Source organism: Hippoglossus hippoglossus, chromosome 20, assembly GCF_009819705.1.
Source record: "Hippoglossus hippoglossus isolate fHipHip1 chromosome 20, fHipHip1.pri, whole genome shotgun sequence".
In the NCBI taxonomy this organism is placed as follows: Eukaryota; Metazoa; Chordata; class Actinopteri; order Pleuronectiformes; family Pleuronectidae; genus Hippoglossus; species Hippoglossus hippoglossus.
In genome coordinates this window covers 3,631,713-3,656,613 of record NC_047170.1, presented here as the reverse complement: position 1 = coordinate 3,656,613, position 24,901 = coordinate 3,631,713, and the positions used below count along the sequence as shown (strand labels likewise).

Genomic DNA, 24,901 nt, shown 5'->3' with positions numbered 1-24,901 from the left:
CAACACAACACAATAATCGGATCTCATCACTTCTTCATTCTGCGTTAGCACAGGGTGTGTGCGTAAAAGCGCATCCTGCTGGTGTGAGGAGGGAAGTGACTAACAGGAGAGTGGCCTTCATTAAGTCTGGACACGTCGTGTGCATGTTTTGACATATGTTGTGAAGATAATTCAAATGATGCAACCACACACGCAGCTTTTTATCTGCTCGTGATGGGAAACCACGAGGAGCTGATTCGTTTATTAACAAATGGCAGCTTTAAATTGGTAGTTTGAGGCTTTTTGTATTTATTTTCTAAAACATTTAACAAATGTCCACCTGTTAACAACATTTAAACTAGAATGTCATGTAGTAGAGCACATACCTCTGCCATGGCCCGACAGTCCCCTTATGAAACCACATTCAAATTCACTGGACCCAGATTTTTATTTGGATCTGCACCAGATTGCACTTATTCATATAAAAATCTGTCCCCTAAAGATGTCGGACTTTTTAAATCCAGATCCATGCATTACTCTCTGGGAAATCAACAAACACAGCTCACTATGTTAAAGAAAGTGATTCCTGGATCCACCTCCTGATCTGTATCAGCAGCCTTTAATGGGTTCTTCCCTGACCCACACCACATCCTTCCACCAAGTTTCATGGTAATCCATTGTGTTGTTTTTGTGTAAACTTCCTCTCAATCCAACAAACAAATGGACAGGGGGGAAAACACAACTGCCTTGGAAGAGGTAATAATATGTATTTGCTATATACAGTATCTGCTATCTACATACTGTGTTTGTTTGTATATTGATGGAGACTCCTCCCAGTCTCTGAACTCCTTTATCTGCGAGCCAGCTGGGAACATGCTAGTCCTCACCAGACACAATGGGCCTTTTTTCACGGAGGACATTTTCATTGTCCTGGTGCTGTCATGGTTTACTGGGACACTTAGACAGAGCAAAGTCATTGTTAGGGCAGTAGCTGGTGCTTTTACTACCATTACAAGTCGTAATGTCTGCTGTGAAGAAGGTCTGTCATAGTCACAAGAGCTCTCCAAGCTAACTAGCTTGAGCACTATCTGTAAATTCAGCCATCTTCAACTATCAGCTAACAAGCTATTTAGCTCAGTCTCGGATGGGACAGCAAGCCCACACACCACAAAAGAGACAGCCAGGTGTATTTTGTGGAGCATTTCACACTCTTGTGTAATTGAATGGGTTCTTTCTTGAAACTGACAACATCCTCCCACCAAGTTTCATGGTAATCTCTTTCTGCGTCATCCTGCAAACAAACAACCAAAACCAACCAACAAACTCTACTCATATGCTCACATGATCGGAAATAAATGAACCACAATCAGCTTTCAATTTTCAATTTATTATTTCTGGAATCAAATTTTTTACAACCTAAGGCCCATTGCACAGTTTACCATTGGTCTGCTGGAAGTATGTGGAACACACATGTGCTGTTGTAACCTTGATTTCACCAAAACATCTACAACTGCCTTTAGTTTGAAGAACAAAAACGTTAAAGAATTTTCAGTCATGTGAAATGTTTACTGTGACTTTAAATTCTATAGAATAACAGGACGCCTTTGCACTTGGTTAAAGTTATGTAGACGTGCTGAACAGAGCTGTGGGAATAACAGGTGAAAATAACTCGTCCTCTTCTTCTAAATCATAATTCATGCTTTACCAAACAAAGTAAACATATAACCCTTTGCCTGCAGCCTTCAGGCATAAATAAAACTTGTATATAACTAAACCCTGTGCCTCTCTCGCTCTGAGCAAAAGACGTGAGGGTTCCAGTGATGAATAATAATTGCGAAGCTGATGAGTTAGTGGCTTTTTGAAACTGTTGCAAACAAAGGAAAACAGTATAAAGAAGAGAGACGGCAGAGAATACTGAAAAAGTTCACAGGTCTCTCTCAGCTCCTATTCATCTGACAGAAACCAGGACGTGGTAAACACATTAATCAGTGCATGAAACCGACCATTTCCATCATCTGCATAAAACAACGATTCATACGCAGAACAGTGTGACTAAGAGAGATGTTTGCAACTATTTTTGTCCCCGTCACCCAGTCACAATCTGAGCTAAAGTGGAAAGAATCCCAGAGAAAAGAAAGGTAAGAGAATAAGAACAGTCCTCTCTCTCTCTCTCTACTCTACAGTATGATAGCGTCTTCTTTAAGTAAAGTGTTTGTACAGTCAAAGGTTAACTATAAAGGACAGGTCATATGTAAATCAGTGTACACTATATACACGCACTTTGAGTTTGGAAGAATAGTGCAGTGATTCCAGGTGGAAGATCAGTGTTGTGGTCTTTGGCTTCATGTTGTTGGGGAGGGGGGTCTATCAGCGTCCTCATCAGCTGTGGAGGAAAACAGAAGGAAAAAAAAGGTTGGATATCTTATCTGTCTATATCAGCTGTTTTAAACATGGGACTGAGTAATCATGGATCATGATGCATTCTTCTCTCGCCTGTTGTTACTTCCTCCTTTGATGCCGGTGGGCTGGTTGTTCTGGATGAGGTTGGACCTGTTGACGCTGGGGATCAGGGGAGCACTCAGCTGTCCTGGTCTGATGGGCTTGGCTGGGTTGGACACAGAGAAGGAAATGTGGGTCACATGCAGAGGAAAGGTTGAGCTGTGGCCATCTTGTCGAAGGTTGTTCACAGTTTGTTTTCGATTTTCACATATTCAGGTTTGTCTAAAGATAAAGATCTGAATTTCGCGAAAGAAATGCTTATATTTGTCTTCTTCCTAAAAGCTAAATGAAAAACTATGACCACTCTCAGAGCTGTGTATTTAGTCAGGAGGAGGTTAATCTAGTTTAGTCTGGAAACAGAGGGACTCAAAGATAAAAGGTTCAGTGTGTAGAATTTAGTGACATCTAGTGGTGGAGTTGCATGTTGCAGCTGAATACCCATCACCTCACCCTCCCCTTCCAAACATGAAACAGAACCTGTGCTAGCCTTCAGTTGTGATGAGGTAAAAAGGTGTTTAGTTTGTGCAGTTTGGGCTACTGTAAAAAAAACATGGCGGCCTCCATAGAGAGGACCCGCTCCAAATGTAAATATAAAATATTTCAATATAAAAGGCCCATTAAAGGGTAAATAAAACAACAATTGGTACAATTTAGATGAAACACACTAGTGAAAACATCACTAGAATTATTTTACATTAAATTTATGCCAATAAATCCTTTCACCTAAATCTTACACACTGGACCTTTAAGTGGTGAAGTAATAAGTATAATTGCCAACATGTCAAACTATTTAACTAGAAATTGGCTGTAATGTAAGATTTGAAGCTTGTCTGTGGGCTTAGAATAAAATCCACCTTTAACTCTTAAAACGTCTGTCCCAACATTCCAGGTAACCAAGCTAAATTTATTATATAAAGCCGGCAAACCTTACATTTTAGAGACATTCTTTTACGAAACACCACATTTATTTGAACTTCAGTTCAGTTTTATTTATCATTATTGACTTGCATGCGATTGCTGAACCCATTTTGGGCCTTTTTTTAGTTATGTAAACAATTTAATGTCTTCTGTGTGTGTATGTGTGTCCACCAACCGATCGAGGCTCTCCTGCCCATGTTTTTGGGCTTGACAGTGTCCTTGATGCGCTCCATTTCCTGCTGGTAGTTCTTTCGTTCGCGGGCTGCATTCTCTTTGGCCTCCTTTAGGGCGGTCTCCAGGGGTTTGACCCGCTCAGCGGTGGCTCGCAGGCGCTTCTCCATCTTAGGGATCTCACATCGAAGGTCGGCATTGTCCCGCACCAGCTACAGAGACACAAACAGATGACAGAAGGAGTGAGACCAGAGGATGAACGCACGAAAACTTGAGACTCAGAAGCTGGTGAAAGTCATTCTATAGGATGAATTATCTTACCTGCTTGTGAACTTTGGTTAGCTGCTCGAGGTTGTTCTCCAGGAAAGAGATCTTCTGTTTCTGGGCAGTGCTGAGTTCTGCCTCGTCGGAGTCATTGTGAGCATTCTGCCCAAGCACAAAATAATATAATTATCTGCATTTTTAAACTAGAAGAACAGAAAATATTTCATTTCACATGGAATTCGACATGAGATAAAATAAAATGGGCACATTTGTAAGATAAATAAATGTGAGTTGGGTGTTTGGCAGCTGCTAAATGGTCAGATATTAATATTAAAAACCCTAAAGTAAACACTGCCCTCTCTTGATTTATTTATAGCCTACTTGGTTCCTTTGCTATGCAAAGCCATACAAAGCTGGTTACATTACCATTATCACCCTCCAGATAAAACTTGCCAAATAAATCAACACAGGCTAAAGATACAAAATTACACTTGTGTGTGTAAAAAACTAAAAAACAGTAAAGAAATGTATACGTTTTTCAGAAGAATGCATTGATTGGAAAGGTTGTTCAAAATCTATAGTTAATCTTGGCAAATATTTGGCATACCTCATATGAAGTGTATCAAGGTTGAGACCATCCTCCCGCTAATGGGATTCCATTTTCTTGAACATATCCCATTTTGTTATGATGGCACTGATTAATTATTCCACATATTTTGGTTTCACCTCCCCTGGCAATTTTCTGGAGTTAAAATATTACTGAATATTTAATGTTTTTCATCTAAAAGAACATCCGGTGTCTAAAAAGCCTGAGGCCAGAAAGCCCCAATCCAAAGAACCCCCTGAATGTCTAATGTGATGGCAGGTATCAGATTTTGGATGTATCCAGTGCCACAGAATGGAACAGGAACAGGAATCCTCCACTGCTTCCAGGAAAGTCTGCCTTGCCTTTGTTAATCTCGTCGAGCGCCACACCGACGGCCTGGTTCCCTAATTTACAGCTGCTACCTTTGAAGAATCAGATGGCCTACTTATCGCAGCCACGTTCTGTTGTGTTCCCCGGATACATTAAAATTTCATCATGGTGCAAATTAAATGGAGTGCAGTCAGTGCATGAGCAGAATGTGGGGCTGTGTGTCTCATTCCAGGTAAATGCCGTGGTCTCGGCAACCACAGCTCCGGTGATTTTATTAGACCAGATTAAATCTCACACAGAACCAGATCACAGGAGGATGAGTGCAGTGATAATGTGCCGTGGAAACTTTGAGGACATTTTACCTTTTTGACTCTAGTGGACAAGTCTTGGACAAAAAGCCTCCTCAGGTTGTGAAGTGTCTGCAGCTCCCGGGCCTGTGACAGTAAAGACATCCAGCTCAGAGAAAAGAAGGAATTTTGTACATGCAGGTTTTTGATGTACTCTCTTCTGAGATTTCTCCCTCCAACCCAATACAATGGTGGTGAATACAATTCATTCACAGCACTAATAGTGCCATGAGTAAAAGTAAAAGAAATGTCACATCGACAGGTAATTTAAATTAGGAATTTAACCTAATTTCTTGTGAAAATGTATAGATACTTTTCAGTTACTTTTTAAAGTTAGTTAGTTCTAAAATTGACTTTTTAATGCGCTAATACAGTATATCAGTAAATGTGATGCTTGTAAGAGCTCCATAGTTTTTAGATGTTATGCATTTTTTTTTTGTATGACCCCAATCCGGAGATAATCAACTGACACAGTTGTTTGTGATGAACTGATCTTATTTATCTCACCAAGGAGGTTATTCTTTCACCTGTTTCTTTGTGTGTCAGCTGAATAATGCTGAAACTGCTATGGATTTCCATTAAACTTGGTGGGATGATGGGACATGTGCCAAGAAGGAACCAAATACATTTTGGATCGGAATTGTATTAATTACTTTCTTTAACGTTGCACTGATTTCCCAGGGAAATTCAAGGATCTTGATTTATTTTTAAATGTGGCACATTTAGCTGAGGGATGTGTATGTATGTATCTATCTTAAAATCCAGATCTGGCGGACGTAAATGTTATTTCATAAGGGGACTGTTGGGACTTTGCAACACTGGATTATATTGTATGTCAATTGAACACTAAAAAAGTTTTTCGATGTACTGTACCGACTGTTTAAGTAGACTTTACTTTGTCACTTTTTCAGTATGAACACACATTTCAAACCAGTTTAGAAGTGGTGTGTAGTCTGGAAAACTGCTTAAACCCCAAATAGATATGACACACTGAAAAGAGTATACACAATTTTCTTTTGCATTTTACTTACTTGAAAAAATGGGAGTATCCAGAGAAAAATGGGACACTGGTTTTGGATCAAGAAGTTGCAATTGAATTTTCAAAATGTCACCACCATCAGTTCACCTCCCTTGCCTCTACCATAAAATCTAAATCTAAGATAAGAATACAGATCTGAATGAGCATGCCAGTAACTGACCACAGTCTCCTCTAGTCCCTTCAGGTCCTGTCTGCCCTGCTCCTGTCTGTCCTGCAACGCCCTGCAGGATGTAACATGCATGTCATTTAATGCATAACAGTATATGCTGTAATTGGAAACAGGCTGTAAAATTGTGAAGGAAAAAGAATAAACGCAGAGCCGTTACGTGAGTTCTAGCAGTTGACGGCTCTTCTCCTGGTCGACACCTTTGAGCTTCTCATGCTCCACTCTCAGCCTCTCCTGCTCCAGCATGATCTTCTGGTTCAGACTGCACAGAGGGCAGCGACACTATCAGTATTGAGCCAATAGTCACATTTAGGGAGCACGCATATTGTGATGTGGTGTCTTACTCCTGCAGCTCTGTGATGACTCTCTCCTTGGTGTCCAGCTCATCTCTCAGGCTGCTAATCTGCCTCTGGTGGGTCTCTCTGTGGGACTGGATCTGCTTCTCCACAGCTTCCTGAAGAAAAGCAACCAGACAGCTCGTCTCAATCTCAAATAGATACTTATAAAATACTTTATAGTCATCTTTTTCTTTTGATCTATCCATTAATTTTCCTCTAAGGTCTTGTCACAGGGACAGTTGGTTAAGCAGGTATTCCATACAGCCTCAGCAATGTTTTTTAGCTCCTCCTCTGGGACTCCATGGTGCTCCCAGTGCAGATGGGATATAAAAATCTATCCAGCTAGTTTTGGGTCCATCCCATGTTCCCCTCTAAGTAGGACGTGCCTGGAAAACCTCCAGAGGAAGGTGCCCATGAGGCTTCCTGATCCGATGCCCAAACTGATTCAACTGCCTCCTTTCGATGTAAAAGGAGCAGTGGCTCTGCTCTGGATGTCTGGGTTCATCACCCCATAAGGCAGTGCTCATTCACCCCACAGAGGAAACTCATTTTCGCCGATTCTATCTGCAAACTACCAAATAACTACCCCGAGCTCATGACCACAGATAAGGGGTCGGAACAGGGACAGCTCAGACCTACCTTGACTTCATTAGCAGACTGAACCTCGTTCTCCTTCTCCATGGTGTTGACTTTCTCTGGAAGGAGACAAAAATCTTAAAAACATAGATTTACATTAATTAAATAAATGAAATTACATTTTCACGCAAAACAAACCCCCACAAGCCTCGATAACACGCCATGGTCCTGTCCGGGTTATTCTGCATCAAATACCCATATTGCAAGTAGCTGTACTAGTACCACACTATATATGTTTTCGAAATTAGATGTTAAACAATGCATCACAGGGCCGTGCACAGACACACAGGGGCAGGTGCTTAAGTGAAAAAGGGGTGCCCCTCTCATAATTATTCATAGTAATGGTGTAGTATAATATTAGCAGTAGTCCCAGACACACATGAGGATGTTTAATACTATTATTAATTCACACAAAGAAAATGATCTTACATTCACTATTTCTATATTGATACTATAAATATTATCTGATAGGGCCGCGGGGTATGCATCACTCCTCTGATGCTTTCCATTTCTCAACAGTGACAAACAGTGTTGATGCTTTTATTGTTATATTATTACCAGGTTGACACCAAAGAGATCAGGTCAGGGAAACATAGCGGTGATGCCACTCTGCAGGGAGCTCGATTCACATGCGTAAACTGTGGTGGCTTTGATGAGTTAAAGAGGGAGGGGCAGGAGCTTGTGCGGTCTTGCGGAATCAGAAGTCAAATGTATTTGTCGGGCATTACAACATATTTTTAATTGACAATTGATGCCATCATTGGTCATTTAAAAAATATATAGATTTAAATTCACTTTTTTTTTTTATTTTGTCAGAGGCCAAAGGACTGTTGCTTGAGCAACACCTGGGGTGTATCTGTGCACGTGCCTGATTCCTCATATTATTTTAATATAGCATATGTTTAGCATGTAAAAAAATACAATATTTACTTCTACAATGTAATGAAGTAATACCCAGGTACAGTAATTGTAAATGTGCCGGCTACAGACCACAGTGAGTTGTTCTCACCTTGAGCTTTGATCCTGACTATTTCCTCATTGAGAGAGTCCACAGTTTCCTCCAGCTGTCTCTTCTTCTGCTCCACATTCAGGAGGCAGTCTGTCAGGGACTTGATTTTTGCCTCACACTGGACACCAGCAGGGGAAAGAGAGAGATGAGAGAATGTGTGTTTAAAATCATCACAAACTCTGTGTCAGCTCTTTTTACACCCAGAATGAATAGTGTTGGACCTGCAGAGACCCATCATCTTTTTAAGCTGCTGTTTCATTGATAACCAATGGTCTGGCATTTTAGTGAGCTGCCACGTTTGTCTCCATGGTGACAGTATCCATGATGGCAGAGGCAGCAGTGAGCAGCAGTTACCTGGGAGATGCGGAGCTGGCAGGACGTCAGCTCCAGCTCCGTCTCATCCCTCTTCTGGGTGCTCTCGGCCTGGGAGCTCTCCAGCAGTTTCCTGCGCTTCACCATCGTCTTCACCTCAGACTTCATCTTGCTGATGTAGAGACGCACCATAGTGAACTCTTCATCAATGTGGCCACTGCTCTCTTGTTGCTGAAGGGTCAGAAAACACACGTGTTAGGCCCCAGAAGTTCTGCTACATGTATCTGCTCATTTTCTGTCAAATGAATATCTGATGTCTGCCCTGCTTTGCTGAGTACTGACAGGTATGGCAACAACTTTTAATTAGTCTGAGGATTCTTTCACTTTAATTGATTGAGTCTGTAAACGGTCAGAAAAAGGCTCCACACAGTTTACCAGAGTTCTGGATGTTGTCTGAAAATTACACTTTTGTCCATATTTGAAAGAAATATCAGACAACATCAGACAACATATACATATATATTTTCGCAGATTATTGCTGAGAAGTGCATAAAGCAATATATATTTCCAGAGATATTGAAGGACTTCCACTCTAATGGCTGGAAAACAGCTCTTATAAAGTATGGATTACATTTGTATTGCAGTTGCATTTATAAAAGATAGACCGTATGTTTTCACAAAAGGTACTTGACCCTTCAAGTGAGGTATGGAATCTAAACTAAACTGGGTTCTCTTGAAAGCCAGAGTAAAACTACAACCTCTACAACCTTAACCTGTTTTGAGCAGAGCACAGTCAGTATACTCAGCTAGATTTGAAATGTGTTTATTATGTTCTCCAGCTGATGGGTTTACTCACTCATACTCCATATTGGCCTGATCGTAGATCAGGCTCTGTAGTTATTATATTAGTTAATTGAGAGAAGTTTTATAGACAGAAATTTCAATAAATGTATGTTTGTCATTCAACAAATGAAAACACTGAACCTTCCTTATGAGGCCATTTTCTGCTTTATAAATTGAATATATTTGGGTTTTTGTCTGTTGGTCGCACAAAACAAAGCTCTGGGGATATCATGAGAGCAATTCTTAAAACTGTACCGATATTTTATAGACTCAGAATTGTCCGTGACACAAAGAGTTACTGAACAAAGCAAATGATTTATCTTAGAGCTGAAACCAAGCAATCAATTAGTCGATCAACAATTAAATCATTGACACCTCTCATTATTTTTGTCTTTAATTTATTAATAATTTTTGTTATTTTAGGCAAAAATGGGTAAACATCACTGGTCTCAGCTTTTTATTGTAAGAACCTGAGGTTTTCTTTGTTTTTGTCTAATAATTAACTGAATATTTTTTAAGACTGATGGCCAGAAAAAAAACAAGATATTTAAAGACAATGCTTTGGGCAATGGAGAGATTTAAAGGGGCATTTTATAAAGTAACTGAACAAATGAACTAAATGACTGAATAAATAATGAGATAAATATTTCTGCTCCCCGACATAAAATCCATCCCTGAGTTCAGATCACAAACAAACAGACTTAAGGATGGTAAATGTTTACATGGATCACGGTGGAGACAAAGACAATAAACTGGACTCTAATAGAGGCAGCGGATGATTTAACTACTCTGGCAAATAAGCTGGTATCTGTCAGTGAGATTAATGTGAAACTTTGGTTTAAAACAGGCCACTGAGCCTCTGGCAGAGTATAACAGGACTGTGGGTCGTGGCAAAGACCAGAAACCTTAATGTCGTTGCTTCCCACAGCGATGCCGATCTCAGCCAGGTCTTTGAGTAACGACGACATCATCTCAGTGACCCTCTTCTTCTGGTGGTTGGTCATCTCCTTCAGCTTCTGCAGCTCCGAGTCGATGGAGGTCAGGGAGTTCTGGAGGAGGGTGATAACAGAAACACGCACCTTACAAAGTGCCAATACGTGTGATTATCGTTTTTTTCATGGTTTCAGATGAGTTCAAAAGTACCGATTTCTGGTTCAGCTCCTCACTGAGGGCCTCAAACTCGAGTGACTTGTCCTCGACTTCCTGACTCTTCTGGTCATAGTTGAGGGCCAGCTCCTCTAGGGCCTGCAGCACCTCCTTCACCTCCTCCTTAGAGGTTTCGTTCTCCGCCAGCAGCCGGTTTAGCTCCGTCTGCAGGATGTCGTGGTCGCGTCGGGAGGAATTTAAGAGCTGCGGGGGCGGACAAGGAGAGGAGACGATATTCAGTTATGTTTGGTTTAGTGTCTTCGAGTCTAAAATTCATGATAATGGAATCTACTGAATACATTTCTGCACAGCTAAAGAACCTCTTGTGCTCAATCTGCTGCAGGTTGCTCTGCTCGCTAAGGGGGAGTTACAGTGTGACCTCTCCTGCAGGGCGACTAATGGTCTGCTAGGAGCTTTTAGACTGGGCTCATGGCAACAGGAACGTCTGCAGAGCCGAGGCACAGTGGGAGCGGTGGGAGGGGAGGGGATGGGACAGGAAGGGGGAAAGGGGGTGTAGTGTCACCTCCTCCTGGTCCAACATCTGCTCCTTCAGCTCCTCCATCAACTGAGACTGCTGGTTAATCTCATCGTCCTGCGGGAAGAGAGGGAGAGAGAAACACAACACTTTGACTCACACTTTTATGCTTTCTCGTCTGGACAACTGCAACGCACTTTATTCAGGATTACCGACATTACAGACAAGCTACTCCTGTTGATAGTTTTAAGAAACAACTCAAGACCTATTTCTGTGATCTTGCTTTTAATTGTTTTGATCCTTTGTTTTAACACCACATGGTCTTTATTTTTCATTTCTTTTTACACCTTGTGCTAGTTTTATGTCTTTGTTTTATTGCTAACGTGTTCTTATTGATTTATCTAATTTCATCTCTTTGATTTTATTGTAAAGCATTTTAAGATGAATTTTATGTATAAAAGGTGCTGTATAAATAAAATGTATTATTACATATTAATATTATTATTCATCCGTTTGTTTTCACTGCAACCCAGATCTTTAACAGTAGAAATCTATGCCACCTGCTGGTCAAAAGAAATACTACAAGTGAGAAGGACCCTATGGAAGGACCCCACACTTGAAGCTTAGAGTGAAAATATGAGTTGCATCCTTTATATGTACTGGTGTATCAAAGCACGTAGTCATATTATATCACTTCAGAAAATGGATCCTTGCATTTCATGTAAAATATTCGAATTCATTAATACCATCATTTATTATTGTGATAATGATACTATTTTGGGGTTTTTGTTCAGTCACATTTACTATATCTAGGATGTTTTTGTATTCCAATGTATTGATTGCATTAGCATATTGGACTCGATGTGTTGGGCAGAAACGTTACTCTTACCTGAGAATCAATGACAATGTTCTGTTCTGACCAATCAAACAACACAACAGCCATGAAGACTGCAGTGCAAGCTTTTCGTGCACATACCAGCATGAGCATCGAAGGCTTTCTGTTAGGAAATATTATACAGACACTTTCCAATCAGGTGATCCTTCCCTAACCTTGTCATCCAGCTCTTTGTAGAGTTTGGCCACCTCGGCCTCGCACTTCTCTTTCTCCGGCCCGGAGAGTGTGACCCCGGGCAGGGTGCTGAGGGCGGCGGGTGTGGGTGCTGTCTTATCGTTGTTGAGGGCGGTGTCTATGGCCAGGACCTCTGCTTTGGCCTTCTCTTTATCAAACTGTTCATCAGCTGGCACATTCTCTCCTGCAAAGGGAGACAGCGAGGCGACAGAGAAACAGAGACCATCAGCCCCCTTCCTCTCTGCTCGTCCTCTTGTTATTATTTCAAACTCGTGTGACGGAGGTGTCGATAGAAATACAAATAAAATGTTTAATAGTGCAGCACAGGCATGACTATGCGTATTTTTCTAAAGTCAACCACAACACTATTCCTATTACACTGACAATATGCAAACAAAGAGTTCTTTCATAAAGCCTGTCTTTTTCAGTCCTAAGTAAAGACAACAGTGTGGGATTCAGCTCTAACAAATGAGAGATTGATTTTTTTTTTGTTTGTGTTGTTTCAGCTTTTTCATCTCATCCAGGGGTTTTGGAAATCTTGAGACTGTGGAATCCCCCCTCCGATACTTGATAAAAGATGCCCCTTCGCCCAGCTTTATTTAGTTTCCCTCAGTTTCTCTAGGCCTTTGAAATAGTAATTGCTATTTTCCATCTAATGAGCTCCGCCCACAAGTTGACAGGATTGGTTTCTTAGGTTTGTGACATCACAAGCCCCGGTTGTTTGAGTCAGTTTCTCTCAGACTGGCATTTGTTTACTTCGATGTTAAGGTGTAAATACTGCTATACTACTTAATAAGAATACTTGAATGCTTATTTCACTCAGTCTTTTTATCATATCATCACAAACTTAATTTTCACTGGAGATGGACGTTAACCAAATCACAAATATTAAGGATATTCTACATGATCTCCTTTTGATAAGCATTAACTAAGTTCAAATATTTTTTCACTTGAGTTCACTGAGCCGCCCCTAAAACAGTTTAAAGCCCTGTAGGGGAGGCCTGCCTCCAACTGTGAAAACATCTGATCTAATCCAAACCATTATAAACCAAAGTTATGATCATCCGTCTGATTCATTTCATTTAGACTCCTACACTATATTCAATTTAAAAATCTGTATCTCAGGTCACATGTTCCTGCCTTTGAATGGAACGTTGCACTGCAGGGGAAAAGCTTGACCAAGGACAAAATACGTGCTGTTGTATGAATAAGTTGGCAACATTATCCTCAATTATTCTTAAAATATACATCCAGAATCTCAGTGGTTATATAAAAGGGTGAAGACATAATATGCTATGGCTAAAAATGTGTGTCACACTAATAACAGAGATTACGTTCCTGCACGTGTGTGTTGCAGAGTGCACGTCCTCACCGTTCCTCCAGCGGTTGAGCTCGTTCTCCAGCCAGTTGACGGTGTTTTTCAGCGTCTTGTTCTTCTCCTTCTCTTTCTCCCACTTGCTCTTCCACTGCTCTGCGGTCAGCTCCACGTTCAGGGTCACTGTGTTCTTTATGGTCTTTGCCCTGGTGAAGGAGAGGTGAGAAAAACACAGCCATCAACCACCCGGCCACATTTATGTTGGTTTCCCTGCAGGGCCAAGTGACAGGCTGAGGTTTCACAGTATTTGTTTGTCCTCACAATGCCATCTTTATCATGGGATACTATAATACTGCCAAAGTTGTAAGTCATTTCTTATTTAGAGGCACTCTGACTAGTACTGAACACTCTGACACTTCAGGAAATATATGCTTTGGCTTTCTTTCTGGAGTTAAATGAGAGGGTCCCATATCTGTGCAGTTAGCTTAGCAGAAAAAGAGGAGAAGCTGGGGCTGGCTAGCCTTTATAAAATCTTAGCGGCCCATCTTCCTGTGTAGAGACTGTGTGACCTATCCCCAGGACTCACTGGTGCAGCGACACAAACATGATCCCTCACTGGCTTCCTATGCATTAACATGTGGAAACCTCTGCAGTGGTGGGCAGGTTGTTTTTTTGTCCGAGTGCATTATTATTTATAATTTATTATTTCAGGCCTGGTGCTTTACATACTAATGACTCCAATGATTTCCATGGTTTGACATACAGTGTGTGTGCGTGGGTATTTATGTGTGTGTACCTGTACATATATCTTTGTGAGGACGGTTACATTTTGGCAAAGTGAAGACATTTTGGCCGGTCCTCACTTTCTGACCCCATTTTAAAGGGCTGTTTAAGGGTTTAGGGTTTTAGGGTTTATGTTAGGATTAGGCAATTAGTTTTGAGTGTCTTTACTAAGATAGATGTACAAACATGTGTACCTTTGTCCAAACTGCAGTGTAGACTTGGTCTCTGCATCGTTGTAGGAGGAGGGCGAGCAGCAGATGACCATGGTCGTCCGACAGTTCCCTCCTAAAGAGTCCTGCAGGATTCTGGTCATCTTACTGTCTCTATACGGGACATAGGCCTGACAGAAGACGTAGATTGAAATACACAGGGTCCACATTGTGTTTCTGAGATAATTATTGACAATCCAAGTTTAATTTGAGTGACAATGGCTTGTCACAGCATGGCATCATTTCAAAAGCCATAGTTTTTAGATTATACTTTATTGAAACAAAAACAAATATATGTATATACACATAAGACACTTGGCCCTTAATAATTTTAGATTTCTAGATATGGATTCAAATTTTCAAAATATTTTTTGGAAGATTGACACCAATGATGGCAGCACAGGACCAACCACTCCAAAAACCAAACCCCCCCCCCCCCAGTCGGTGTTGATTGTCTCACCGAGCCCTCAGCCAGAGCTGAGATGACAATCCCCAGTGAAGACAGAGACTTGTTGATCATCTTGGCTTCATCCAGCACCGTGCCCTCTGCTCCGGTTTTACCCACCTTTGAAACACACAAACACGGGAGAGTTCTCATCATAATGCTCGAACCGGGCAACCACAAAGAGCCACGACTCCCCAAGCAGCCAAGTTATATAGTGAAGGATGATGGGGAGGAGTGAATGAAAGAAGGTAAACTATGAAGGAGTGAGTAAAAGTGTGTGTGTAAGAGAGAAAGAGAGGAGCTCATACTTTTTCACTCCCAGCCAAATCGACGAGGTAGAGTTTTCCGGTCATTTTCTGTTCAGTCTGAGAGTTTTCCTGCTTGATGTTGATGAGGAAGATGCTGTGACTTCGGGAACTGTGCTCATTCATGTCTGACACACACACACACACACACACACACACACACACACACACACACACACACACACACACAAACACATAAACAATTAGTCGAGAATAATTAGGCTCAGTTTATCTTGAGTATAAACCAAGCTTCCAGGATTAGAGAGAAAAACATCTATCAACATGACGTAGTGTGTATTATAAAATATGCCACTTTGAGGTTTTTTTTTTAGTCTTTGGTTGTGTGAGGAGTACAGATATCTCTTTGGTCGATGGGAGTCTGGCTGCAGTCAGGAGACTCCGTGGGATCGAACCCATGAGAGGCTGCAGCACTGAGGGCGCTTAGTGTATGAACTCACTTGTGACAGCCACGTGTCTGCTGTTTTTGCCTTCATCTATGGCGTCCATGACCTCGTCGGGACTGCACACAAAACGCTCAGTACACCCCTGGGGACACACGCACATCACAAGGAAACGCTGTGTTAAACTGCCCAACAGCAGCACGGCCTTACAGAGAGACAGTGTTACGCACTCTATCAGCTGTAATTTTTTCGTATCTTTTTTTTTTACATCTCTTCATTCCTCCATCTAACCATGAACAAACCTATCGTTGAACAGAACAATGTTACATTCCATTCAACAATCATTTGTGGTGAGAAGACTCAGTTAAGTACAGTGCCGCTTCATCTCATCCTGCAGATCACAGTCGTGCCATTGTTCTCATCTGAGCTGCCTTATGTCATTCATAACTAATGCATTACAACCGGCTGGGACTAACTTGTGACTGTGGCATTATGGAACAGACAATATTTTGCACTTAAAAATAAAACTGCTTCAAATGAAATCTCCACACGTCTCACCTTGACATAGGGCACCCTGTTTTTATCCTCATGCACAGAAAGGTTGATCTTTGATGCTGTGGAGGAAAAGGAAAGTAAAGAATAGGTCGGAATGAACCGTGTTTATTTCAGGATCCCAATGATGAAAGACCACGAGGGAAGATTACATACCGTCCAACAGGTCCTTGATTTTATCAAGATAAACTTCAAAATAGGAAACCTGTGAAGCAAAGGTCCCTAATGAGACTTGACCACTTTATGCGATGTGCTCGCTGTCACTTAAAAGCATCTCAAGTGAAACCTACTTTGATATGAAACTCCAGGTTCTGATCCATGGAATAAATGTAGTTGAAAATGTCATGAACAATTCTGGGAATGACTCCCATCATATCTTGGTCATGGAGTCTTCCCTTTAGGAGACAATTTGTAAAAAAAAAAAGAGAGTATAAATAAAACAGTAAAGAATCTCACACACAGTATGTTCTGACAGTGGGGAATTTGACTGTGTTATATCACCTCCATGGTGTGTGTTTTGCCAGAGGAGGTCTGCCCATAGGCAAATATTGTCCCGTTGTATCCATCCAGAACATCTGTGCACACCAAGACAAAGAAATATCTCATTTAGCTCTGAGGATAACGTATTTCCAGGGTTAGTTTGTAAGAGGCTACAGGCTCTACTTTAAAGATCAAAGTGTATGAACCAAGTTGTGTGTGCATTTAAAGCATGTTCAAATCCGCTGTTGCTAGTTTAACAGCGGGAAAAAAGTTGCAGCTCCAGTTGCAGGCGTGTGGTTCAAAAGCATTGTATTCAGTTTCTAAATTATTCATGTGCGCATTCGAGGGTAACATGCAATAAACAAATCAGAGTGCCACTGTCTAGGTGCAAGTGCATATTTAAACGATGTGGTCGTTCGGAGGGAAAGGTTCAAGGTTCACGTCTTTGTTTTCACATCAAATCCGATAGTTTGGGTTTCACGTTGCAATTTAGGGAGCAGACTAAAAACCATTGTACGACATTTGTATGTCCTGTTGTCATCACCTCCAGGGGCTGCGTCTACCTATACTTGATACTGATTAGTTCGTAGATGGTGTCTGACGTCAGTGCGTTTAAGAGTCTATTTCCCTTTAAATGGAAACAATCAACGAACCATTTCACTTTGCTGTCACTGTCATATTATGGTATGACTATCAGCAACACAAAACTAGCCCACCGCTCCTCACCAGTTCAAATGCACCGAATGAACGTCCTTGTCGTTCACATATCATCAGAGTCAAAGACTTCAACCAATCCTGTGAGCCGCTAGGACGTTTCTTCTTCTATTGTACTTCCGGCAATTGGTCCGAAAGTCCAAACTATCCTAAACAAGGTTTTCACACTTCAAATGAATTGAACCAGGCTTCAGTGTGATCCGGACTGGGACCACCTCAGTTTGTCTGGACCGTGGTCCGAGGCACCTTTCACACCTGTTATTTTGGTTTGTACTACACTGAAAAGTCTGAAGGTCTGGACCCCACACGGCCCCTTGGTCTACTGTGTATCCTTACCTTTGACAATCTTCTGAGCCCAAGCATTGTAGAACTGTTCCTGAGATGTGTTGGACTGGAATACACGATCAAAGTAGAACGGTTTACCCTGTGGAGAAGAGCGGGCATCAATAAGCAGCAGTTTACAACATCAACAATTTCCCTAATGCAATGCAACAAAAGGCACACGTTCCACTGATTGTCATCAATTCAATATGTAGGTGGGATACTCTGTTTTTGTTTCCTTGACAGTTGTCAGCACATGACAGTTCAGTTACACAGATTAATAAACTGCAAAGGAAAAATATTCTGACTGCATAATGTATGTGATTGTTCTGTCAGTATGCAATGATGGAAACAATGAGACTTCCTCCATGGCAAGGCAGGTTTATTAGTATAGCACATTTCAACAATAAGGCATTTCAAAGACAATACAAAAAAAGCATTTTCAAAGAAGTTAAATGAGTTAAGTACAGAATAAATAAATACAATGAGAAATAAAACAGTGCAAAAACCACTGTGCAGTGTAAGAAAGGAGTAATTCATTCTTTAAAGAAAAGGGACTGGCTAACAGGAAAGTTTTCAGCATTGATTTAAAAGCACTAAGATTTGCAGCAGACTTGCAGGTGGGAGCTTGTTCCTCAAATGTGAAGCAGAGAAACTGATGCTTCTCCAGGTTTGGTTTTGACTCGGGGCACAGAAAGCAGACGTGCTCCAGACGACCTGAAGGGTCTGGATGGTTCAAAACGTAACAGGACATCGGAAATATATTTGGGCCCTAAACCTTTCAGTGCTTTATAAACTGACAGTAGGATTTTGAAGTCGATTATTTGACAGACAGAGAGCCAGCGTAAAGATTTGGGAACTGACCCTCTGAGTTTCATCATAAAAGATGTTAGATTAGAGAGCGTTATGTAATAGATTTGGTGTGAAAGCAGTGATTAACTGTGCTAGTTCAAACAATTCATTTACCGGGATGAAATACGACTCAATAGCAGCTGTACAAGAAACACGGGCCTCATTCGGTGAAAATTAATTATATTGAAAACTGCAAAACTAAATAATAAACCGCTTGAACCAAACACATGTTTCAGCCTTTTAAACTTCACTTTGGTCCCCGATCACATGTTTGAGCAGGATCTCAGCCGCCTGATACTGCAACAACACTGTTCAGGACACACGTCAGCAGAGTTTGCACCTGTTAGTGACGGACTTTCAAACAGAGCAAACACATGACAATCTCAGTGGAAACACACAAGAGTAAAACACTGTATATTTACACATGCATAAAGGTAGAAGAGAACCTTTTCTGCATCCTCACCACAGAATTCTGTCAGAACCTTGCATCAAAATAAGCCAGATTCATTTTTGGAAACAAGTCCTGTTGAAGTTAAAATAGAAGTTTTGGGTTGCAATGAACAAAGAGCAGTGCATGTAGGACCGCCCAAGAATCTCACACAACAAGGAGCCTGTTGCAGGGACGGGGGGGGGGGGGGGGGGGGGGGGGGGGGGGGGGGGGGGGGGGGGGGGGGTGGGGGGGGGGGGGGGGGGGGGGGGGGGGGGGGGGGGGGGATGAAAAGTCACCAAACGAGAACTGAAAGAGTCTAATACAAAAAGCTACCAAAAATTGTTTACTTACTAAGTACAGAGCATAGGGTGCACTGTCCATTTTTGTTATTTTGAAACTGTAAAAGATAGAAATAAAAAACGTTTACTCATTTAGCACCTTTTATCTACTGTCGATAGAGTTGCTTCCATTAGCTCAGGAGCTGCAGTCTGCAGGTCACTGTTGGTGTGACACACATTATTCAGTCTGTCTTGGCACTGACCTGAGATATCTCAATTATTACAGCATGTAGGATTATGGGTAATCGCTACAAACAAGCACTCACAGGCTTGTGCATCGAGGTCAGTATCTGTTTATGTGCAATAATATGTAATAATCCATAGTAACTATGTGATAGTAACAGAGATCTGCCCAATATTTATACCGAAGAGAAGAAAAGCTATAGAGAGTTGCCGCACCCACCTCTGAGCTCTCTGTCCCTGTGGTTGTGGGTCTGGATGTGATTCAACTTATGTTATTTTTAATTTCTACTGAATAACAGAATAGTCAAACAGGTGAGTACAGAGTGTAAGTCACTTGACTTTTGGAAACAATAGATTTCAATGTGAATAATAGTGATGCTGAAACAATCTCCATAAAAACTAAGCAAACCTTATAGAAAGCTCTGGAAAAAGCTGTCAGTCAGGCCTCGAGTTAGTTGATTTATGGGGAAACCTAATCAAATGAATACATAATGCTACATAGGCTAAATAAAGTTATCTGTCGAGAGAGAGGTGTTTGTATTGGATACACGATCCGCACACATTGGCATATTAATATGGGAAACCCAAAATGTTCTGATTTAACACTTAAAAGTCAATATATGCAAGTTTACCTATCTCTAAAATGTGTTACTTACTCATTCAGATGTGAAATGAACGCTTGTGTAACCCTTTTATTATTTTAATTCAATATTATTTTAGACTAAATGACTAAGAAATTGTGAGAAATAAAATGTAATTGTCATATGTGTATTGTGTTACTTATGAACTCTTATTGATATCATCCTTTGTGGTTAGATAAAGTTGTTTGGAATACGTCTTTAAAATGTATCTTTCTTGCTAGATTTCAGTTTGAGGGAAAACTTGGACATGACAAATGAAAGCAGCTAATACGATATTCTCTGCACAGATGTTCATTAGAAGACGCTCACAGAGTTCCCAGTATTGCTTTTGTTGAAGGTAGAAACATATACAGGACAGCTGATCAAATGCCGTCTCAGATACGATCTGCACTGACAGAACAGAGCAGCGCTACATCCACATTGCTCCACGTGAAGCAACTGATTATCAGTAGGCCTATGACTTGGAGTCAGTGGCTGCAAACAAAGCAGCTATTCATCCGTTCCATTATCGACGGTCACAAACATCAGGGGTTATAATTTGCCAGGAGTGATATTTTTCATCTAATCTGAAGCTGCAGTCATAATAATTACCAGGAAAAAGGCTTTTGAACACTTTCCATTATGTTCTTTAAATAAACGGCCCACAAAAACATCTGAGAGGGAAAATTGGATAATTTCCATCCTCATCAAACCATTTTGACTGAAATAACTTATTCTTGAAGCATAAATCTTATTATTGAAAACTTGTGTTGGGTTTAAGTATGATTGGGGGGATGTAGTCCTCCTACGTCCCCCCTGGTTAAGAGGGGAGAGAGGGTGTCTCTCCTCTCATCGTCTCCTCTCCTCCCCTCTCTCTCCGCCTTTTATCGCTTCTTTTTCTTTTCTCTTTTTCTCACACTCCTCACTGTCTTTCTCCTCCTTCTCCTCCTTGTTCTCTTTTCTGCCTCTTTCTTCGTCTTCTTTTCCCGTCTTTTTCATCTCACCTCCTCCTTGTCCTTTAATGCATGAGATCCTGGAGACAGAGAGACCATATCTATACACAATTAAAGGCTAAATCTGAAACAAAACAAACTGTTAATCCAACAAGTCAGTATTCCATATTTAAAGTGATCAGTGTCAGTGTTGCATTTGGCTCATTTTATTAAACCACTCCTCCTTTGAGGCTCCTGCATCCTCTCCAAGCTCCTTTCCTGACAGCTCACACCTCGACTGATTGAGTTTCCTTTTCCTCCTCTGCCTCGCTCTGGATGATCCCTCCTTCTCCCTCAGTTTGGGTAAACTCTCTAGCAGAAACCTTCTTTACATTCACATTGTGGTGATCAGGTCATCTTGAATAAGGATCACCTTCCTGTTAAGTACTCCTGCAGAGTTTTCAGCACAGGAGCCATCGTCCTGTTTCTCAATCCACCGGCTCTCTAAAGCCATCAGAGGCCCTTCTCCACTGCGGTGGTCCTCCTCTGTCCTCTCACCAGATTCCTGATTGAACTTTAGGTGTTTGAATTTCTCTGTCTCACTTTGCAGGGAGCAGGGAGTTTCTCGAAGGTAGCCAACCTCTTGCTCCTCTTCTTGTATTTTTCTGTCCATCTCTTCTTGTTTCTGACCACTAGCGCTTGCTGAGGGCCTTCATCAGTTTCTTCCTCCTCTCCCGAACTCTGCTCTTTGCTGCTGCTCCTTCATGACGTTTTCATTTCCTTGCTCACTCCCGCGTGCCTCGCCTCAATGGCTCTCTACAGGGCCAACAGCGTTTCAGCATTAGTACAGTTAGTTTAGGATTATTGTTTGTACAGTACTACAGCACGACAATATAACAGGTCTATTCTGTTATGCTGAAACATTAGTTATAAGTTCTCATCTAACCTACATATGCTGAACTTGCTGAGCCTCTCAGTGAAACCAAGATAAACACTGATAAGATAAATCAGGCTAACTATAGCTAACACCAACATATCACATGAATGCATATCATGCAATGAGAATAGCTAGCAACCCAATAATAATATTGTGTTTTACAAATCTTTTCTTTCAAACTAACAAAAACAAACAACACATGTATAATTATAGCCTGGCGTGGCTAGGCATAGATCTCCACACTTAACCCTAGTAACCCTAGTTACTTCATCCGTCAAAAGGGTACTAACTGCACTTCACTTAATGGCCACTGGAGTAATTAGCCATTTTCCGGCTAGAATAGTTAGAGCAATGCAAAGCAACTCCACACGTATCCATCTACCTTACTAATGTTACAGAAACACACCGAAACAAAAAGTCTACTTCACTTACTGTGTGTATCCGACACACAATAGCAATAAGCATAATGACGGAAGCAGAAATGAAAACCACTAAAAACAAACCTGACAAATCATTATAATGTAAAACAGCAAAAGAAATCTTATATCAATCTCATTTTTAGGCCATTAATGACATGCAGTTTTTTCAAAAGTTGTGTGAGGAAGATTAGGACGTAGCCTATTCTAGATAAAAGAAATGCAGAAGAAGGTTGAGTGTCCTGCTGAGTAACACTTACCTGTTTGCTGGAGAGGCTGCAGCATCGTCCTCGTTGAAGGCTTGCTGAAGATTTGGCTGCAACAATTTTCAGAAGTCGCTGCTCTGTTCCCAGCAAGAGATGTTTCTCTGAAGGAACTAAGTGGTACTACGCAGAGCCCCAAAATGAGAGGGGGCCTTGAAAAGCCTGGATAAACTAGGCTGGATAAAACAGACGTCTTGTAAAAGTTTGATTCGTATTCCCCAGTGTTTTTCACATCTCTGTATTAACGCCTGTCTAAGAGCTATTTTAGATTTAATGCTTTGATGCGCAAGTTTAGGTGTTGATTCAATTGTAAGTGAGTCGCAGGCTCAACCTTTCAGTCTCCTTTACAATTTGAACAAGGTTGCAATATAGTAACATCATGAAAATATAAAGAATAACAGCTTCAGAGACAGAATCAGGTCTGACAATATAAAGCTGATGTGCTTATATGAGCACGGTGCTGCTGCCAACATCCAGAAGTTTGTGCGTAAAAGCGCAAAAGAGACCCAGGCGAGCATCTTTACGCCCCGCTTAAACAAGCCCGTGGAAAATGTCATGAGCATGAGCTACATCTCAATGAAGAAGCAGAAGTTTGTCTACAATACAATGTATTGTGGATTAATATTATAGCAAATTAAAAGAACCCAGGAGAAGAACTGATTGTGCCATCACTCGCCACTTTTGTGGCGAGTGATGGCACCAAGTGATTCCTGGTGGTAAGAAAACGTGTTCAATCTTATTCATCTTGGTTATTGTTGTTAAAGTCACATACGTTGAATGATAGTTAGAAAGGTATTGATAATATTCGGTGAGAGTGAGTTACATCAGAAAAGTGGAACAAGTACAGGCCGCTGCGTCCGGTTCATCCTCTGCGGGTGAAGGTGCCACACACTCACCGCGATCTGCACGCAGTCATCCCCCACAAACTTGGGGATGTACTTGTCTCCCCGGGCCACCTCCGAGCTGTTGAGCGGCCTGAAGCGACACACCACCTTGATACTACACTCCGCAGGGTCCGCCATCTCCTGAGTGTGGATGGATGCAGCGCTGCGTGCTCCGGCTGCAGTCACACTGAGAGAAGCGGCTGCAGCAGCCACAGGGAGGCCGCGCCCCTCACACACACACACTGACGGAACCTCACATACTGTGGACTGGACACGGCTGCTGGATCCCGTTGGTTCGGTTCACTCAATAAAGAAAACCTCCACAATATTAACACAGATTAAATTAATTGATAAAACTCATTTTTTCCCCCCACAGGGCAACACATGCGATAACAAGCCATAATAATAGATCACCACTACAGACAGTGTATGTTATATTTAAATTATATGTGAAATTACTAAAACCATATCGACAGATGACGCCTTATATTTCCACCTTTACGCTATGCTATGCTATGCTATGCTATGCTATGCCATGCCATGCCATTCTATGCAAGGCTATGCTATGTGTCATGTTTTTTTATATTATATCGTGTTATGCTATGCTATGCTATGCTATGCTATGCTATGTGATAACCACATGCTATGATCAGCTGTTCCCATTATCAATTTTGTCGGGCACCTGGTTAAGAAAACTTAACAGTGAGTGTTATATGACATGTAGGTTATAGATATAGTAATGTGGTATTAATATCATCATGTAGACACTGTAAAGTCATATAGTGCATTATTACGCAAAGTTATCTCCATTGCATTTATATCATTATATCCAATAAATATATGATACATAACCATCAATGTAGCGCACATCTAAGACTTGCAATAGCACATGAAGTTTCCGTCATAGCTACTGTTGTCATTTCTGTTGTTGACACGTTTCTTTCGTTTTTTCGGATTTGTCAGGACGTCAGATTGGATTAAGAGAGGGACAATGAAATAGTCCGATCTTTATTGATTTTTCTGAACCAACACAACCCATTGTAAACAATAACACACAAATCCTTGCATTGTTCCTCCAGTCATTGAACACACCATATTCAATAATTCCATACATCAAACACTCACAGTGGAGACTGGTAAAAGTATGGAACCCTGAAGGCTAATGACATCCACCAAAGTTTATCGGAGTCATGCAGGAGTTAATGAACTTGAGGAGACGGTTCAATGAAACCAGACTGGAGATATGGGTTAAAGCTTCTTTAACTTTTTGAAAGTGTCAGCTGAGGTGTCACAAGACTTCTGATGAAGAAGGTTGGAAATGGTCACATAGTCATCTTAAAGCATTTAGACATACATCAGTTACCATCAGACATACGCAGCTTTAAATAGAAATG

At 41.2% G+C, this 24,901-nt stretch overlaps 1 protein-coding gene across 1 annotated transcript; it reads right to left on the bottom strand.

The window, feature by feature from the left end:
* Positions 1-1,351: 1,351 nt before the first annotated feature.
* LOC117754142 (kinesin-1 heavy chain-like) lies at positions 1,352-23,645 on the bottom strand. Its single transcript, XM_034572872.1, has 26 exons — positions 23,520-23,645; positions 17,668-17,755; positions 16,639-16,712; positions 16,428-16,532; positions 16,294-16,342; positions 16,144-16,199; positions 15,643-15,730; positions 15,188-15,312; positions 14,895-14,999; positions 14,420-14,565; positions 13,500-13,648; positions 12,109-12,311; positions 11,107-11,175; positions 10,581-10,787; positions 10,343-10,486; positions 8,637-8,825; positions 8,283-8,400; positions 7,277-7,332; positions 6,644-6,753; positions 6,460-6,561; positions 6,294-6,354; positions 5,110-5,181; positions 3,889-3,993; positions 3,572-3,779; positions 2,473-2,584; positions 1,352-2,362 (listed from the first exon to the last, which is right to left on the bottom strand). The coding sequence occupies exons 1-26, from the start codon at positions 23,643-23,645 to the stop codon at positions 2,359-2,361; spliced, it is 2,871 nt and encodes a 956-aa protein (XP_034428763.1). The 3' UTR covers positions 1,352-2,358.
* Positions 23,646-24,901: the final 1,256 nt, after the last annotated feature.

Coding starts and splice junctions, on each gene's coding strand:
- LOC117754142 (XM_034572872.1), bottom strand. CDS start 23,645: ATGGCGGACCCTGCGGAGTGTAGTATCAAGGTGGTGTGTCGCTTCAGG. Junction 15,313..15,642: donor CAGACACGTGGCTGTCACAA/GTGAGTTCATAC, acceptor TGTGTGTGTCAG/ACATGAATGAGCACAGTTCC. Junction 10,487..10,580: donor AGGAGCTGAACCAGAAATCG/GTACTTTTGAAC, acceptor ACCCTCCTCCAG/AACTCCCTGACCTCCATCGA.